Below are 20,894 nucleotides of genomic sequence, written 5' to 3' on the forward strand. Positions count from 1 at the left end.
TAGTGAAGAAATTAAACCATGAGATAGCAAGTGATATTGGTAAAAAAGATCAAAAAAGAAATTCCAAGACGGCATCATTATCAGTCCGTCTGTGATAGAGGATTTATAAAACATTGTTTGAAGTTTGATGATAATTTTACCCAGGTGGCCTTTACCACAAGAGTGTAAATTGTCAAAAGTTAGTTTCTAGATTGAAATCAGATATTATTTTGTATGTAAACGTTCATTAAAAATATTGTAAAATAATTATATTATTATATTCCTTATGAAGAATTAGTTTCTCAATTCTGAAAACTTTACAATCCAACATATTTCCGTATAACGGGAACTATATCTGAAACCTTTCATCAACTTAATACCACGTTTGACCCAGATCTAATAAATAATATGTACTTACATACAGAAGATCAACATAAAAAAAAACTTGGACGCTAACTTGGACGCGTTTTACTTCGTCAACTCCAAAATCATTCTTCCAGTCTAATATCCAATTTCGAACTTGAATGAAATCTCAATCTATGAATCATGCATACTAATAATTCTCATTAAAAATCAGAAAGATATGTAGCCTTTTATCGCGTTTACAAGCCAAATATGAGGCGTTTTTATTACGTCAAAGGCAATAACTCCAAAATAGTTCAACCGATTATTACCGATTACATATACCAAGTTCATCCAGAAGATTAAGAACTGTACATTCCAAATTTGAAATTTACCCAGATCTCATGCATACTAGATTTCATCAGATCGAATAAAAACTGAAGACTCTACTAAGTCAAGGGTAATAACTCCAAAACTTTTCCGCTGGTTATTACCAAATTCGAATTTGACTGAAATCACATCAATACATACATTGTATGTAGCCTATACATTTCAACAAGCTCGGATAATATCTATAGCCACCATTGTCTCTACAAGGCATGTGCACAGACGGAAGGAATGGGGTTACGGCAATATAAGGCCACATTTCCATGTGGACGTATAAAATCAAAAAGATCTGTGTTTTATTTAGGCCTACTTGTTGAAATATAAATCAGCATTGTTAATCGCATTGTTAATATAGGGTTAAATGATTTAGGAAGGATTACGTAACAGGAATGTAAACATACAGAGATTGATTAGATTCTGTCAGATACCACCAGTTCTGAGACAAGCACTTCACGAGTAAGATGCTTTATGTTAGGGCCACGTCTCAAATTTCAAATTATCACATTTGTAACACTAAATTTACGTATGAAAAGCTGTAACATCGCGAAGCGTTGAGGCCGCTGATAGAATTGTATGTAATATAACTGCAAAATGTTGTTTAATCTGTTCCCAACGTTTATCTGGATCGGTAGCTTTCTCAATTTCAAACAATAAATCTACTAGACCGGGAAAACTGCTAGAGGCATACGAATCGTACGCACTCTCGGCTATAACCATGTGTCTGAAATATATTTAGAGAATTTGTGGTGTACTACTGGTCTCGATTACCACATTTATCAGATATAATGTATAATATATAAGCTTGAGTTGACTGAAAAGTTGTTCATCTTTAATTGTATATCTCAATTGGATTGTAACAAACTTTTGTCACCAACAAGTACAGTATATAGGCTACTATTATTATCGGCTTAGTGCGGGTCAGATCTCTTGATAGCAGAATAGAAACGTGTATAATAAAATTAATTCCCGATTTTGCTAAAATGTTTTTTGTATGTTTTAGCCAGTCGCCATTTTGCTAGTTATTATGATGTCATTTCCTGTGTGAATTTAAGGGTGGCTGTAGAGAATAGAAGATCAAGATTGGTTATTTCCCATTATTCATTTGGGATGTCTTAATCCAGACCTGGTAGTACCGCATGTTTGTTTTTATCTATGTTTCTAAGAAGGTAATTTGGATAGGAGTTAGCTAGGCCTACATGTAAATCAATTCCATTGAAAATTCCAGTGTAGGCCTATTTGTGCGTGTTTTATATGACTTACTTTTTTAAAGGTCTCATAGGTAATCCAGCTGGATCTAAAAAGGCTTTTTCCAGTAGAACCAACTGGTCATTTATTAGTCTCGTTAGTATAGGACTGAAAAAAGAATAAGTAACTATTCATAAACACACCGAAATTCATTTGTAGATCACAGTTTATATTCATTGCTTAAACCGACGGAAGTGACGACATTTAAATGTAGACCTATTACTTTGCTTCCCTGTGATGAAGAGCAGAATGAGTCAATAGTTTGATAGTGTCGGTGATAAGAGTACTTGATGAAAAAACATCAGCTTACTTATTTTTATCCACATTTTTCATTCGTTCTCCAAATTCGTCTGCCGCTCTATCAAAATGTTGAATTACTTTCTCTAAATCATCTGTAACAAAACGTTAGCCATATAATAATGTAGGATTCGGGGATTCTATCTTTAGTTTGATCACTGGCACAAACTTTTGATATACAAAAGTAGCCTGTCAGGAAGTTAAGCTAGCTATACTAAGCCTATATCATCTACACCGGTATCTCTCAATATTTAGTACCCATCTCAATTCGGATAGTTTTGGACGATTTCTTCGTCATGCCTCATGAACTGGTGCTATGTTCAGTGGAGAGGTTCAGCTGATAAGACAATTTGAAGATCAGAGAGTTCATTTTGGAACTGTTGCTCAACTTCTCCCCTATTCACAAAATTCCTTCATTTGTGTATATATATGTATTTCTGCCCCGATTCCTCGATCCCTTTTAAGTCTCGTCGACCCCAGTTGAGAAGCACTGATAAATACCATCGTTCTGTACTCCAATGATTTCACCTTGTTCTATTTTGAATATTATATTGTCGTCCGCGATCAAACCGAGAATGAGTTTGGTTATCACGACAAATCTTCGCCTGAAGGAACGCGGATCTACGATAATCCCGCACTGGACACCATGCATGGTCTAATCGCACCTTAATAATGGAAAGGGTACTTCCATATTTTATTTATTTCAGCCATTTTTTTCATCGTATATATAATCATCATATAATCAGTGTTGAATTTTATTGATGACCTTAAAATATACACTTTCTACCAAAAGAAGTTCCTTTTTAATATCCAGAATCAACAAAAGGTCTGTTAGAGGAATTTGTATTATAACTCACCATAATTTTCTATCTTGGCTCTCATTTTATCTCCATTTTCCTTATCAAAAGCTACTCGAAGGTTTTCCAAAGACCAGGCATAATCAGAAACATTGAATGGTATAATTAAAGAGTCTGCTAAACTCCTGGCTAATTCAACACCAACTTTAGCAACTGCTCCATGATACTGAAATAGTTCATTGAATAAATCATGAAAAAAAAATTTTTAAGTCTTTAATACTGAAATATCAAAAATAATATTCATGTTTATGATATTAAACAGTTTCAAATGTACGTCTATTACAAACACAGAAGATATATACGCCCAATGGCAGCTTTGATTTTAAATAAAAATATTTGGCAGTACAGTAACATTATCAGTATGAAATATTCAACCTTCAGACATACACTTCTTTTGAACTTTTTGAGGCGATACTGAATAATATGACCAATTTCATCAAAATCTGTCAAGAATTGGGCCTTCTAGAACGCGTTTTTAAGAACAAGGGAAATAACATTTTTCGATTTTTCTGATTTCGTTAGGGTTCATCTTTGGGTGATTACATACACTCACACCAACTTTCGTCAAAATCCATCCAGAATTGTGCCTTGTAGAGTGTTTACGTACTACAAATTAAACGCATTTTCAAGAACAAGGGCAATAACTCATACCAATTATTTTTCGATTTTTCTAATTTTCAATAGGGTTCATCCTTAGGTGAAAACAAACACTCACGCCAGGTTTCGTCAAAATCGCATGAACGCATGCTGATATATGTCATATAGTGTATATAATATAGTTTCAATTGTTTGAAGATAGCAAAGCGTGAAACTCTGAGTAACAACATGATTCAAATTCTGTTTTAATATTTCTAGTTTATATATATGTCACTGGAATAGTTCAAAATCAGTTCAACTCGATGCAACTAACGTGCGTACGAACAATCACAAAGTAAACTGTAATAAGTGTTATTGCCTCTGCCAGTTTGTTCCGTACGTCAAGAAACAGTCCACGGATTCAAAATGGATCAACATCTACAGAGATGTGTTTTAGGTCTAACTTACCTCAAAATCAGGATCGATGATATTTTTTACGGCATAAAAAGTTTCATACTGTGAATGATACAGAGGATAACCGGATATGTTATAAGCTTTCTGAAAATATCGGAATTAAATGATATTTATAAACAAATGTTACAATGGTAAAGATATATAAATTTGAAATTCAATTAAGCAGATCATTTCTAAATATTAAAATATTCACTACTGAGATGTAATAATTCTATAAAGAATATCTAAATTATTCGTCCAAAATATCAATATACTACCTCGTAGGATGACCAAAAATTGAATTTTTTTTAAACTTGGCCAAAATGAGTCTTTGTTCATCAATAGACTTATACCTGATGTCAAAACTATACGATAGGATTGTTTTTCAATAATTATTTAGTTTAATGGATATAAGTATCGCGTTTCTATTCTTACCTAATGGCACCTTATAAGTCCAACTGATGAATATACTGTATACTCTAATTGACAAAGTTTGAGTTTCCATTCTAATAGGTAGCATTCCTTTGAATAGTAACATAATATCTAAAAAGTAAAATCATACCTTATCATAAGTATATCTAAAATCAACTGAAGTTACTCCTGCTCTCTGTAAAATCGGTGCGTAATCACTACCAGAACCCATCGACTCCATTCTGAAAATGAAATTTGGCCTCAAAATCACAAGGTAGGCAAGGAATCTACGAGAGGTATTCATCTAAAAATGAAATGTGGGCAACGCCTTGCAAGAGAGCAATGAGGGACACTTTGCCAGAACAGTGGCATTAGCCTGCTCTTTTTCGATTTCCAACTGTCGAGGAATCTTTAACGTGCACAGTCTGTAGCACACGGGGCCTCGTGGCAATGCGGCTCATTGTCTGCCTGCAGCATTAGAACAATAGATATATCATGACTACAAGAAAATCTTCGAGCATCCAGATTTGGCGTGCCTTTGAGCTGAAACCGACTGATTTTCTGATTTAAAAAAAATCCACAGAATTATATTGGAATAAAACTAAATCTAGATAAATGAAGATTCAATGGCATCGTGTCATAATCTGCTAGCTATTTCTACACGATAATGTCGTATAACAAAAATAATATTTTTGATAACTTACTGTGGTAGATTATGAGATTGATTGTTTATAGTCCAAGGTCTGTTATATAACCATGTATCATACACTGACTTCCTTCCTGCTGTAACTTCTTCTGGGTTGGGATTTTCTACCTGGTGAACACAGAATCAACACCACATACTGGTACTTGCCATAATTATATCGAATTGATTAGAGTCATGTTGTCGAGACGTGTTTCAGTAATGTTATCATTATAAGGACAACTAGTTTGGAAATGAGAATTTATCGTATCGTATGCGCCAAGTGACATAATATGCACAATTTTTTGATCAATCAAACTTGAATCTAAGAAATGGAATTTTTTTAACTAAGCCAATTAGTAACAGCGTTCACAGCTCACTGTCGAAATTTGAGCCTTCATATCCATTTGTGTCCAGAATTATTCGCGTTTGAAATTAAAAAGACCAGTCGTCTTTTTTAAGACACTGCCATATATAGAAAAGACATCTATAGAAATAGGAAAAGAAATAATGCGATTTTCGTACATTTCTAGTACTTAGTACTTACTGAAGAATATTTATTATATATATATTCAAGACTCGAATAACCCCCCTCCCCCCTCTTTTTCCAAATGGCAAACCTGTAAAGCAAGAACATACAAGTATCTATCTGATATATCAGCTTATTATAATAATACTTGATGATATTTATATTGCATTAAAAATTACATTAAAAATTTCAATGTATAGCCTAGGCCTAATCATATTATAATATATCTCATTTTTTACCATTTTTGTTGCTTCGTATACAGCTCTATACAATAATGGCGTTGTTTTAGATCTAAGTGTGTCTGTTCCTAAAAATATAACAAAATTCGTGATTGATTATACAATATTTTTCACGATTGAAGATTTCTATTAAATGGTTAAATGAGTACAATAAATGTTAAAATAATTTACCTTCAACTGAAATGTCTATATTCAAGTAAGCTACTGCCCTCTCTTTTAAATTCTTTATATATTCCTGAAAAAGTATATGAGTCAAAGAGAGCCATATTTGGTTTTGTTGGTTCTAATATAGATTCTCACATCATCATGAAACGGGAAACAATGAAGGCAGGCAACGCCATGTTGGCTGCTCTTTTTCGATTTCCAACTGTCAAGGAATCTTTAACGTGCACAGCCTGTAGACGCTTTATTACAAGTCAGCCCCCCTTACCTCCATCACTGACAGAGGAGCTGGGTTGGAAAATCCGAAGGCATTATCTCCTGGATTGAACCATGGACCTTCAGCTTAGTAAGCAAGCGTCTATCTCATTGAGCCACCGCGGACCCAGATGTTGACAGTTATGTAAATATTTTTTAAGAATAATACCGACCTCAACCCATTCTGTCGATCCTATTAACCCATATTCTTCAGCTGCCCAACTACAGAAGACAATAGATCTTCTTGGTCTCCATTTTCCTGATTTCACTAAGGCAGCTAAAGCTCTAGAAGTCTCCATCATAACAGCTGTTCCACTAGAGGGATCTATGGCACCATAAACCCAGGCATCACGATGATTGCCAAACAGTATATATCTATCTGGAATACAAGTATTTTTTGTATTTTTTTCATCAAAACTATTTGATGCTGTAATTGTTTCCCCTCTATTTGGGAAATAATATTGATTCGATTTGAAGACAGATGCATTTATTCCAGTAAGTTACCCCAAAATTCAGGCCAGGAGCAGAAGAATTCTTTGGAACCTAAGTTGAAAAAAGCGTTTGTTAGTGTTGTTGACGATATATTACTGCCAACGAATAATCCCTCTAATATCTTCAATATCACATGTGTTTTGAATTGCATTTTGTTTTTACCTGGTTCAATTTTCCCTTTGATAAAACCAATGACATTTGTAGAGTTTTTACGAACATTTGTAGTCGAGATATTCATTCTTATTTTCCTGTAAATTATGTATCATGTATTAATCGAATGATCGAAGATGAATTGGATTCAACTTTAAATTTGGCATGAAAAATGTTTTTGTTTTCATTTTGCCACAAGGCTTGGCTGATGTCACAGCATACTGCCGTATTGTTTCTGCTCGATGGCTTGACAGAAAAAGGCTGAGAGAACTATTAGTTGATAGGCTGACGAGTGCCCGTGCAAGAACCGCTTTGTACGTTAGTAATAATTGAATTAAGTTTTCTGTGGGTTAGGATTTTCTTAATCCTTCCATAACAAATTATATTTCTAAATCCTGAATTTAAATTCAGAATGTGGTTCAGACATTGTCCTGTCATCTTTTTTTACCCGCAAATCTTACCAGTTATTATCAATAAAACCCGGTCCATATCTATAAGTTATATTTATTCCACCTCTCCACTTATCAGGAACTTCGTCTCCTGTCATATTTCTACAAAACACAGCAATATTTTCTTGTAAATGGTTGAGTTTGTAGGAAGTGTATTGAAGTCGGTTATTGATAACCAAGCCAGATTAATATCTTGAGTGAACGATGATAGATGCTTTCAAGTTATAAATATAAATATAATTGATGTATAATTTAGACACCTACATCAAAAGTTCTCTAGCTACAGTATAACCTATTGGATGAGCTGGTATCTTAGGCAGAGGAGGTTTAACTTCCGATTCTCCGTAACGATATGCATATTCTGAAAAGTAGAGTATTTGAAGATATTGCTGGACCTAAAAGTATTTGAACCATATTTTCTAAACTGAAAATACTAACTAAAAAGAGAAAGCAGGTAAATGAGAGAACAGCAATTTCAAACAGAAGAACAGCAATTTCAAAACAGAAGAACAGCAATTTCAAAACAGAAGAACAGCAATTTCAAAACAGAAGAACATCAATGAAAAACAAAAGGACAGCAATAAAAAAGAAAAGAACAGTAATGAAACAGTAATAACACTCAAGCAAAGCAAAGAACAGTAAGGACAAAAAAGGAGAACATTTATGAAAAAAGAAGAAAACAACAGGACAACAGTGATGCCAAAACAGTTAAAAAAAAAGCAGTAAACTTGAGAACATTTCTATCAACGGTAAGTGGTGTGCTATCAATCCAAAAATTGTCATTAAATGCAAATCTTTTATTAATTTGGCAATATGTGAATCAAGAACGACGGGTTTACCTGTTGCAGGATATCCGGGTGTTAAGGGGTCACCACCACCAGTAAAAATAGTTCCTCTTTGAGCACCGGATCCTGGTAGCCACCAATCGTCTGGATAAACATTTTGTCCGTCTACGGCATAATCTGATGGATCTGAGAACAGGATCAAACCTATGGCACCATGTTTCTGTGCTATGTCTACCTGAAGGAATGCCATTTTCATGAATGAAAACCTTTTCTGTTCTATAGGACAATGACACGATAGTAAGAACAAAATACTGTAGGCCTACCTTATCAGGATTAAGAAAAAGAGTCACTAAATTATAGAGTTTTGGAATATTTTTTTCTGAAGGTTTAAGAAATGAACCTAATTCTGCAACTCCAGCAAGTTTTCTTTATGTGTATCTTCTGACTATTATATAACTATACCTTAGAGCCTCTGAATATTCTCCCATATCTAGATATGGCTACACATCCAGTAACATTTATTCCTGCTTTCTGTAGTTCTATATAGTCTTCTACTCTACCATAGTTAACATATACTAAATTGCCCTAGAACACAACAAACTTACAATTTATTTTGTTGTTTACAATATATAGTATTAATATACCAAACTACATTAGAATATGCATATGATATACATACAATGTATTGAGTTATGATAACTAAACCATTTAGTTATTATATACAAAATTACTCTAAAATACCATTATTGGGTTATAAAAAAAAACATAAAAAATATTGTAATATAATGTATTTATAAAGTATTTAGTATTAATATAACAAATTACCATAGAACATGGTAATTATACAATTCGACTTGGTTGATTGATAACACTTAGTATGCATTGATTTTTGTATTATATTTATATACAAATGTAATTTATCTAACAACACTGGATTACACAGTGGACAATCTGTATCTCATACAATGCCCGTTAAAGGTACCAAGAAAAGTATGCTACAAAACAAACACAACACATACCTCCACAATACCTTTAGGAGAATAAGCATTAAAAGGTGGTATTCCTTCGGTATTATTCTTGCCCGGTGTTAAAACATCTTCTTCTATCGGTGTTCTATAGATAATTTGTTCAGATCCATCCAATACCTCAATAAAATTAGGGTTGTCCATATCAGGATATGACAAGAGAATGTCGTATGGTGCCATCTGAACTTCATCAAAACCGACATCTAACCAGAATTGTCTGATATATTCTGCCAGGTCTTCATCCTCAACAGATCCAGCAATGTGGGGCTTTTCTGTTAACCGACTGAAACAGAAAATTTGGAATAAATGTTTCAAAAATGCTTTCTGAGTGTTCTAGAAGATATTATGACGTTCTTTTAATTTCCCATCGCCCAATATTTACCAATTGTACTTTTTTGTCACCTTAGCTACAAAAAAGGCTATTTCACATTTATAGTATCTAAAATTAGAAATCTGTCGACATTTAAAACAAACCTTAGATACTTTTCTATGTTTTTATTATCTATACTCTTTAACAGAGTATCTCTAATTGATAATTCAGCATCTTGTATAAGAGAATCAGGCACACCAGGGAGAAATACACCATCTTTCTGCGGGGCTTCTGTAACACTTGATGACTCGGAAGATGTGCTACAAATGGCATACCGTCCTAGTAAAATACCTATCACAAACGCCACTATGGCTAAAATTATAGCAATAATCCATATCTTTCTGGTTGATGGTTTTTGAATGCTATGTTCAAAGCCGTCCATTGATTCAAACCTTGGCATGGTTGCGGATTTCTTGAGATCACAGAGTCAGAATTTAACAACTGAGATTTGTCTACGTCGTTTCTAATCTATTAAAATATGCCTTTATCTGTGATTACTGAAATAAAAATTGATATCTTATGATATATTAATTGCAATTCAGTTCATATCCAATGACAAAAGTCAATTAGTGAACACATTCAAACGTTATAAACTACAATTTACCACCAATAAACGACTAGCCAATATTACCACATCTTCACAATGTCACAAGCTACTCCGAACTTCGTGTTATACGAATGGTCACCTTTCTTGAATCGCGGAAGTTTGTAAATGCAACAATTTGATTGGAGTCCTTTTAATTTGTCATCTACCTACCTACCATCTTGACATTGTGAAGATGATATTACAACACCATAACACTAGTCAGCCTCATATTCTTAATTTGAGCTGATGGCGTTAAAACAGACCGCAGTCTAATTGTGGTGAAGCTTACTTCAGAAAATTATTTCTGTAACATGTCATGTCATGTCATGTTCTGGATATGTCATGAAAAGTCAGTCAACCAATGATGTGTATTGGAAACCATCATCACCAACTCCCAGAGGATGCAACCCGCATCAAAGAAAGCACCGTGATATGGAAAGTATAGCTTGTCTTTAAAACTACCATGGGACATTATTATTACTTACACGACTGCATTTTCTTAGTAACCCTTGATTCCATTGTGGCATCTTTTATTAATCTCTAGTGCTCTTTGGATTCATATTGTTAACTCATTGTCATTATTGATATAAATAATAGTAAATATTACATTGCTTCATCAGAGTACCTTCAGCTATACTACCTCTATAGAATGAACATAATATTAAGATTTTCAAACTGTGCCAATACCCCTATATCATCTGAAAGCGCCATAAAGCTAACTAAAGAAGTAATTATTGGAAAACAATTAGATAGTTCATGGATTTATTGGATTATACAAGGAGTCAGTGAGTGAACACTTTTTGTGTCGGATATATTATTTCTTTGCATCATAGCGAATATACAAGTGATTGTACGATTTATCTCAAATAGACGGTGGTCAGAACCTCTACTACCAGGGTCATAAATACAGCATAAAGAGTAGGAGGGGAGAACTATAACTTCCAGTGGGATATTAGCAACTTACTGAAATACCCTCAACCATATGGCTTCACATTTTAAGATTATTGATGATGAATTCCTTTTGCAAATGTAAAAGATATGGCTAGAGCAGATTGTATACCAATTCCACCCATCTACCTGGAGGGAATCATAAGTAAATTTTTATCTCTACATGTTCATGAATATTTTTATTTAATAGTATTTATTAGTTCGGAGCATCTATATTTTACCATATTCTAACGATTCGTTCTCTTATTAGAACTGTGAGCTGTTGAAGACCCTGATATAGTATATAATAAGCTGATTTGAATACAAATGTTTTATTCATGTTTAAATTAAATTAATGTATAGATTCATAGATTTATGAATGATTTCAAATAACAATCCTTTCCACTCCAAGCCAAGGTCCATAACTCCCGCAGCCCCCTCTTGCCAGCATACATTTTTAATATCAGATGCAGTGTTGCCAGATTATATTATCATAAAGGATAATACCATATCCCCATCCTTATAAGAAAAAAAAAGAAAAAAGAACAAAAAAAGTCTAACGTTATAAAAAAGAAAAAAAAACACTTGTAAAATTAAGTAAGTTTACAAAGTCATCAATAAAATATCTTGGATTTCGTCTACGGTTACGAGGTTCAGGTGGTGCAATATTACCATCATCTTGTTGTTGGTATTCTAATAATGAGTCTCCAGAATCGTCATCATTTAATCCGTGGTTGGCACGAGTCTCACATAACTCATGCCAACGTTTGATAACCTCTTGCTCTGTAAGTGGTTGTGATTTTGGGACAATTTCTTCATCGATGACGCATTTCTTTATATCATCAGGGTGTCGGGTGAACATTCTACCATCTTTCTGTCTTTCCAGCAGGATGAATGAGCCAGTGTCGTCAACATGTGTGACTTTGCATGAGTCAGGTAGAAAGGTTGGATGAAACTTAGATGTTTTGTTGTAGTTTCGTAATAATGCTCGATCCCCAATTTTAAATAAACTTTGGTAGCGATATTTGGAGTCATTGATTTTCTCGGCTCGCCTATGTTTGATAAGTCCGTCACGATGTCTAGCTTCCTTGACCTGAGAATCAGAAACCGTCATGCGAGGAAACACAGATTGATGACCATCGCGAAATAACATAGACGATGGTGCTATTCCAGTAGCTGGATGAGGGGTATCACGATAGTTAGAAAGGAGTTGTGATAAAGCTGTCCGTTCTGATTGATTGTTATAGTTACTAAGTTTCATGGTTTTTCCAAGGGGTTTCATAAATGTTTCAACAGGATTTGCAGCTGGATGTAGTGGTGGAATCTTTTGAAGAGTAATGTTCCTTTCCGTCGCAAAATCAGACATATCCCTGGAATTAAAAGGAGGTCCATTATCGGATAGTTGAAATTCTGGATTCCCAAAAGAGTCGTATATGTCAGCCAATGCTGGTAACACCTTTCTTGACTTAGTCGATGATACAATCTTTGCTACTGGAAATCGTGACGCAATATCTTGAACGACCACGACATGATGTGATGATGGCATTGGACCAAATAAATCAACAGATACAGTTTTCCAGCATTTTGAGGGAACATGGTGTGCTCTAATGGGTTCACTCGTTTTCTTGTATGTAAATATCAAACAATCTTTACAAGTACTAACGAAATTCTGAACTTCTCCTTCATATCATGAAAGAAAAAATGAGACCGTAGACGACGCTCAATGCCACTCTGCCCAGGATGACTACCACGGTGAGCTAATTGTATGGCCAATTCTTGTAAAGATTCTGGAAGAATCATACGTTCACCCTTTAGAAGAATGTTATTATTTGATATGGTGAGTTCATGTAGAATCGATTTAAATTTCAAAAGTTTCTCGCTTGCATCCTTTGGTATCCATGTTTGTCCAGCACGCACTAGCTTTTGTAGCGCCTGTAATGTGACATCCAATGATGTACCAGTTGATATTTTGCCCAGGGAAATAAAGTCAATGATAGGAGTAGCGTGAATCGTGTACAGTAAATTATTTAAATCATTAACTTCATGTTTTTCATCGTCTGGAAGGACTTGATAAGGTGTGGCGTTTCTAGACAAAAAGTCAGTTTGATTATCCTTGCCATTTTGGTAAAGCACTCGGAATCGTATATCTTGGTGACGTAGTTTTATGCGTTCGGTGCGAATCGACCCTTGTCGATTTCCATTAAAGACTGAGCACAATGGCTTATGATCAGTAACAATATGTATGGTTGTGGGTGCTCCAACCAAATAATTTCTAAATCGACGGAGTCCAAATTCGAGACCAAGAGCCTCCAAATCTAACTGAGGATATCGAGTTTCAGCAGAATTCGTAGTGCGTGATGCAAATGCTACTGGTTTAGCAGTGCCCAAGCTGTCACCCTGAGCTAACATAGCGCCCAGGTCGGTTATATGTGCGTCGGTAAATACATATATAGGTTTGTTAAGATCAAAATAACGTAAAAGAACATCTTTACGAAAAGCACTTAATAGATTCCTAAAACACCTCTCGTGCTCACTTTTCCACACAAATCGAACACGGCCTTTCGTTAATTCACGCAAAGGAGCTGATCGACAGGCAAAATTAGAAATGAAGTCAGAGTTTGATTGCATCATACATAAAAAACTAACTAACTGCTCTTTGTTTGTGGGTGCTTTCAAATGTTCCAAAGCTGACACTTTAGAAGGGTCTGGTCGCACGCCATCGGCACCAATTATCATACCCCAGAAGTCGATTTCTTTTTTTCCAAATGTACACTTTGATGGATTCAAAGTTAGACCTGACCTTGAGATTGCCTGCATAACAAGTTCAAGAGCCTCGTCATGCTCCTTGCGATTTTTAGCCGCAACAATAAGATCGTCGTGAATAAGATGAGCTTGAGGAATGTGGGAAAATATAGGCTTTAGGGCTACATTTAGTTCACCTTGTGCTGGTTTTATTCCCATGGTAAGGCGTTGGTAACGATAAAGTTTGTCGTTAGCATGGAATACAGTTAGAAAACTTGAATCAGGATGGAGTTCCACTTGCCAAAACGCGGATTTAAAGTCCATTTTGGAGAAAATGGTCGAGCCTGATAACTGGGCTTTGATATCTTCTTGTCGTGGTATAGGTAGGTTTGTAGACCGAATAGCTTTATTGACGTTGCGTGCATCTAAAGTCACTCGAATTTCACCAGATGGTTTTGGTGTAATTACAGCACAAGAAATCCACGGTGCAGGTTGGTTTGAGGGATGTTTTTCTATAACATCTTGTTTGATCATTTCATCGATAGCACAGTGAACACGTTCTTTTAGGTGATAGGCTACAGGTCTTGGCGGCACATTTACAGGTTTGACGTTAGCATCAAAATGCAGCTTTACCTGGTGGTGTCGTAATTTTCCCAACCCAGTGAAATTTTCTGGATAGTGGGTAAGTATCTTTTGTAATGAAATTTTTGAGACGTCATCAGCTGTTTTATCCATGCTATGTATAGGAAAAAATGTTTCTGCTTTTGGACTGAAATTGATGATTCCAAGTTGTAAAGCTTTGTCGCCAGATAAAATTGGTTCACAGAAACCAGAAATAACATGCCACTCAACAGGTACAGAAATAGATCCAAAAGTGACGGAACAAATAGCATTTCCATGCACAGCGATAGGATTACTCATATAAGGTTTTATGCGTACTTTAGAGGATACCAATTTATCCAGAAGATTCCATCGTTTAGCTTGTGATGTTCCACACACACTTACACATGCACCAGTGTCTGCCACAACATGGTCCAGTTGATTGTTTATGATAACAGATGAAAGTAATTTGGGTTGAACTTTATTTGTTTGTACTCTAAATAAATTGATACTGAAAATATCCTCTGCTTGTTCATAATTTTGCTCCGATATATCAATGCACTTCAAAGGTTTGCCACTTCTACAGACAGAAGAAAAATGTCCAATTTCTGAACATTTCTTGCATGTTACATTGCGAGCTGGACATCTAGATCTTCACAACAAAGCACTAGTGACAACTGTGTATCTCTGAGGTACCTTTATGTGGTGAACGTTTAGTGTAGCCCCAGAGATGTTCCACCAACTTTATATGCCTACTGTTCATGCCCTTGTTGAAGGGAAAATGTTTCCTCTATTGTATGTCCTCCTGTAAAGGAGAATTCATGATATCAGAGACCTGATGCCATTGCAATTGAAGCTGCTAATAATGTATTGAGCACTATTTTAACAGTGAAAATATTTTATTATTGTACATGTAAATGTCTATAAATGTGTCATATGGTCGATAGAGTTATCATTTGGAATATATTCTACCTCTCTTTGCCAGCATTCAGTCAATTCATTTGCGTTTAACCTTTTGTTTGTTTGTGGCTTATCTTGGAAGATTAGCCTAGGCAATGAAATTTAATACACCCCGTATACTAATGACACTAGGTAAGTCTACTGATGAATATAATATACTCTTATTGGCCAAGTTTGAGAAGTTGAATTTTATATGCACTCTCAGAGGTAGTCTCTCTTTAATTCGTTTCTGAGGACGGTGTTAACATCACATTGAAACGTTAAAAGTAATCAATATTTTAGAATCACAATTCATAGTCACAGTGTGTTTTATTAATATAATTATGCAAAACATATCTGTCATGTCAACACAATTGATTTCAATCTGTGTCATATTGCCCTACTTCAAATAATATCATAAAATAAGTTACTAAAATATATCATAATACTTCCTGGATTGTTTAAAACCGGTCTTTGTGTTTATTTAGTTTGACCCCAAACCTGTTATCCGCCGACACTTCACAAATATCAAGGATGGACACCTGATGTAGGTCACCATCCTTCACACAATATAGAAGAGTGTGGAGAATAGAAGATAATATGTAGCTTCATATATCTACAATAGTTAATACAACATAATGCTAATTTCCTAGGACCAGAAGCTGCCATTGTTCTCATTTAAACAGTCATAGTTTCGCGACCAAGAACAACACCCCCATCCTCTTAGTCAGGTCATATCCATCTTACACTGCAATACTTATACACTGAAGAATTAAGTCAAAAACAAAATATTTAATTCTAATTGTTAAATTGACTATCATGTTGAAATTGATTCGAGCTTTTCAAGCGTTGTATATCATTCAACAGCTTAAACTTACCAAATCTCACCAAGATATTTTAAAACGTCATTTAAGATCAGAAAAGTTGTGGTTTTGGAGTCGTTCAGCTAAATTTCCGCGCAAGATGACAATATCAATTTACAAACCACTGTGGGTAGGATAACACCATTTCAATCTATTTTCTTTCCAGCTTACCTAACCTACTACAACCACTATCTTAAAAATTGCGAAATTTGCATACCTATAATTGAATAATCATCTTCATTTGAATATCACACAAATCGATATTCTAAATAATATCTTTTGTTACATTTGCGATCAAAGCCGATTTACAGCTAAACTAAATAATATTCTTACCCACCTGCCTCCTTTAGTGTCCTGTTCTGTAATGAAACCAACCTAATGTGACGACACTGTTTATGAGAATCTAAGAGGAGATAAGATAAATAAGGTTTTGTTTGCTTGTATAAAATTTTATGGATAAAAAAATAAGTAAACAGATTTTACGAGATTGCATTTACCTTGGCAATTAAATCGATACTATAGGATTCCAGATAGAAGGAAATATATGAAACACCGATTTTCGAAATCAGGCAATCTAAAATTAGTTTGTGTTTACATGAAAAATCTACCAAGTGTATCTGTCAAGTGTGTGCTTACCTTGAATGTTGCATCATATTTTTGATTTATACAATGGGCGGATTAGGTTTTATTAACAATAAACCTCTGTATCATCATAGTTATTCATTCACAGGTGAAATGTGAGTGATAGAGAGAGTATTATAAATTATAATCACGACAATATATTCGGTGACATGCACAAGTGATAACGGATGGTGAAACAGTTATCAAACATGATAATTTACTGAACGGATCGAAGATTGAAGTCGAACAAATATTTGTGCATACCCGGATATTCAGAACATAAACACTATCTGTCGAATTTTTATTATCTTCTATGTACCATAAATTGCACTTTAATACGCCCACATGGAAATGTCGACGTATATTGCTGTCGCCCCTGTCCGTCCGTCCGTTAGTCGGTCCGGCCTTCCATCCACATTTCTTGTATGCACGATATAGGCTACAATTTTTATTTGATATGGATGGAAATTGGTATGCATGTATATATTGATGAGGTCTTAGAGGTTTTAGAGTTTTTGCCCTTGTCATATTAAAAACGGGTCAAAGTTTGGCTTGTAGGAAAGTTTTTTATTCGATCTTGATGAAATTTGATATTGATGAAATCTCAGTCGATTTCGAAATTGGTAATAATCAGATGAACGGTCTTAGAGTTATTGCCACTGTGTGCGTGCGGATGAGACCTTGATGAACTGTTTTTGAGGTATTGTCTTGACTTTTGATAATTTGAACATTCATTATTAAGCCACTAAAGACTTGCTATTATTTATGACAGCTGGTAGTGGGTGTATGTTACCTTGTCTGATTCGTTACAGTTTTAGTTTGTTATTCAGATGAATTTGATTCACGATTCGTTACAGTTTTAGTTTGTTATTCAGATGAATTTGATTCACGATTCGTTACAGTTTTAGTTTGTTATTCAGATGAATTTGATTCACGATTCGTTACAGGTTTAGTTTGTTATTCAGATGAATTTGATTCACGATTCGTTACAGTTTTAGTTTGTTATTCAGATGAATTTGATTCACGATTCGTTACAGGTTTAGTTTGTTATTCAGATGAATTTGATTCACGATTCGTTACAGTTTTAGTTTGTTATTCAGATGAATTTGATTCACGATTCGTTACAGGTTTAGTTTGTTATTCAGATGAATTTGATTCCCGATTCGTTACAGGTTTAGTTTGTTATTCAGATGAATTTGATTCACGATTCGTTACAGTTTTAGTTTGTTATTCAGATGAATTTGGTTCAAGATAATTATGTTATACTTATAATAGTTTTTTCATATTTTTGTAACATGATTTGGAAATAACCTTGTGTATTTCACAAATGTAGCTTCGACACAAAAATTGAAGAACAAAGAATAGCCACAATTATACATGGTTATTGGTTATAACATACATGATACATAATGATTATACCATGTTATGTATCAAATCGAAATACACGATTCAAACTACGACTGAGAAGAAAATATTGAATCCAAGCTCTGAAGATTTTGTTGCACTAAATATAACCTTTCTATTGTTTTACCATGCAGTACTTTCTTTAGTTTTCCATACCTAATCTAAATCAATGAGTCAAGGGAGTTAACTTCATTTTAGAGGAATCGAAAAAGACGAGAACAGACGGACTAAGACGGTAATTTGCCTTGCCGATTTGTTAAATCACGAAATTCAACCTTCTATAACTTTTTTCAGAAATTTCGTTGAAAACTTTCCAGTATGTTACATGAAAGCCTGGCCAATACTTAGTTTCTGGATTAAATTCAATATATCATGACCATGAAATTCTTGACCACTACATTTCATCATCATCCGTTTGATTGTCACTGCACACAAAACGACTATTTTTAGAATTATCCTTCCGCATGAAAATCTCTCATCATCTTACAAAATCTAAAAGAAAATGCAATTTCAGACATCAAATGTCAAATATAGACCAAGAATTTGACAAAAATAGGCATGCAAAAAAACCAAAAAGAGAGGGTGAAAGGGATTTCTTAAAATAACACCGACTACAATTATTTACATGAAAAAAATTAGTGATCTGAGTCCAGACGAGGCATGTTTTTATAACACTGCGTACTGTGCACTCTACAGTCCTGGGTTGTCGATAAAGTTGAACTTTGATGAACCGAGGAATTTGGTATATTATAACCAAATACATTGTCATTAAATTACATTCTAGAGTAATTAGATATATTAGAACTAAATCGTTCTTTATAATAAAATCGGGGGTAATGTGTGTGTACTTTGTATGTTGTATATCTTTATATATATATTCTAGAGTAATACTCTGGTGTAATTTGGTATATTATACATTGTACTGTACATGTATGGTAATTTGCTATATCATAACTAAATACAATGTATGTATATTATACTCTAGGGTAATTTGGTATATTATCACTGGGTACATTGTATGTACATGTATTTTATACTCTAGAGTAATTTGGTATATTATCACTAGATACATTGTATGTACATGTATATTATACTCTAGGTTAATTTGGTATATTATCACTAGATACATTGTATGTACATGTATATTATACTCTAGAGTAATTTGGTATATTATCACTGGGTACATTGTATGTACATGTATTTTATACTCTAGAGTAATTTGGTATATTATCACTAGATACATTGTATGTACATGTATATTATACTCTAGGTTAATTTGGTATATTATCACTAGATACATTGTATGTACATGTATTTTATACTCTAGAGTAATTTGGTATATTATCACTAGATACATTTTATGTACATGTATATTATACTCTAGGTTAATTTGGTATATTATCACTAGATACATTGTATGTACATGTATATTATACTCTAGGGTTATTTGGTATATTATCACTAGATACATTGTGTGTACATGTATTTTATACTCTAGGTTTATTTGGTATATTATCACTGGATACATTGTATTTTATACTCTAGGGTAATTTGGTATATTATCACAGGATACATTTTATGTACATGTATATTATACTCTAGGGTAATTTGGTATATTATCACTAGATACATTGTATGTACATGTATATTATACTCTAGGGTAATTTGGTATATTATCACTAGATACATTGTATGTACATGCATATTATACTCTAGAGTAATTTGGTGTATTATCACTAGATACATTGAATGTACATGCATTTTATACTCTAGGGTAATTTGGTATATTATCACTAGATACATTGTATGTACATGTATTTTATACTCTAGGGTTATTTGGTATATTATCACTAGATACATTGTGTGTACATGTATTTTATACTCTAGGGTTATTTGGTATATTATCACTAGATACATTGTATGTACATGTATATTATATTCTAGGGTTTTTTGGTATATTATCACTGGATACATTGTATGTACATGTATTTTATACTCTAGGGTAATTTTGGTATATTATCACTAGATACATTGTATGTACATGTATTTTATACTCTAGGGTTATTTGGTATATTATCACTAGATACATTGTATGTACATGTATATCATACTCTAGAGTAATTTGGTGTATTATCACTAGATACATTGTATGTACATGTATTTTATACTCTAGGGTTATTTGGTATATTATCACTAGATACAATGTATGTACATGTATATTTTATTCTAGGGTTATTTGGTATATTATCACTGGATACATTGTATGTACATGTATTTTATACTCTAGGGTTATTTGGTATATTATCACTAGATACATTGTATGTACATGTATTTTATACTCTAGGGTTATTTGGTATATTATCACTAGATACATTGTATGTACATGTATATTATACTCTAGAAAAATTTGGTATATTATCACTGGATACATTGTATGTACATGTATATTATACTCTAGGGTTATTTGGTATATTATCACTAGATACATTGTATGTACATGTATATTATACTCTAGGGTAATTTGGTA

General features: G+C 33.8%; 2 protein-coding genes across 2 annotated transcripts; both read right to left on the bottom strand.

Moving 5' to 3' along the window:
- Positions 1–983: 983 nt before the first annotated feature.
- On the bottom strand, positions 984–10,203 carry LOTGIDRAFT_185795 (hypothetical protein). Its single transcript, XM_009048243.1, has 17 exons — positions 9,790–10,203; positions 9,310–9,598; positions 8,753–8,875; positions 8,345–8,525; positions 7,770–7,866; positions 7,518–7,607; positions 7,069–7,154; positions 6,588–6,793; positions 6,169–6,232; positions 5,998–6,065; positions 5,252–5,361; positions 4,699–4,789; positions 4,152–4,241; positions 3,108–3,273; positions 2,264–2,345; positions 1,969–2,061; positions 984–1,429 (listed from the first exon to the last, which is right to left on the bottom strand). The coding sequence occupies exons 1-17, from the start codon at positions 10,083–10,085 to the stop codon at positions 1,228–1,230; spliced, it is 2,334 nt and encodes a 777-aa protein (XP_009046491.1). The 5' UTR covers positions 10,086–10,203; the 3' UTR covers positions 984–1,227.
- Positions 10,204–11,760: 1,557 nt separating this feature from the next.
- LOTGIDRAFT_156980 (hypothetical protein) lies at positions 11,761–16,995 on the bottom strand (the record flags this gene model as incomplete). The annotated part of the gene is made up of 3 exons (XM_009048244.1): positions 11,761–12,428; positions 14,387–15,120; positions 16,979–16,995. The coding sequence occupies 3 exons, from the start codon at positions 16,993–16,995 to the stop codon at positions 11,761–11,763; spliced, it is 1,419 nt and encodes a 472-aa protein (XP_009046492.1).
- Between the last annotated feature and the right edge of the window lie 3,899 nt (positions 16,996–20,894).

The sequence above is a fragment of the Lottia gigantea genome (genome assembly GCF_000327385.1).
Source record: "Lottia gigantea unplaced genomic scaffold LOTGIsca_12, whole genome shotgun sequence".
In the NCBI taxonomy this organism is placed as follows: Eukaryota; Metazoa; Mollusca; class Gastropoda; family Lottiidae; genus Lottia; species Lottia gigantea.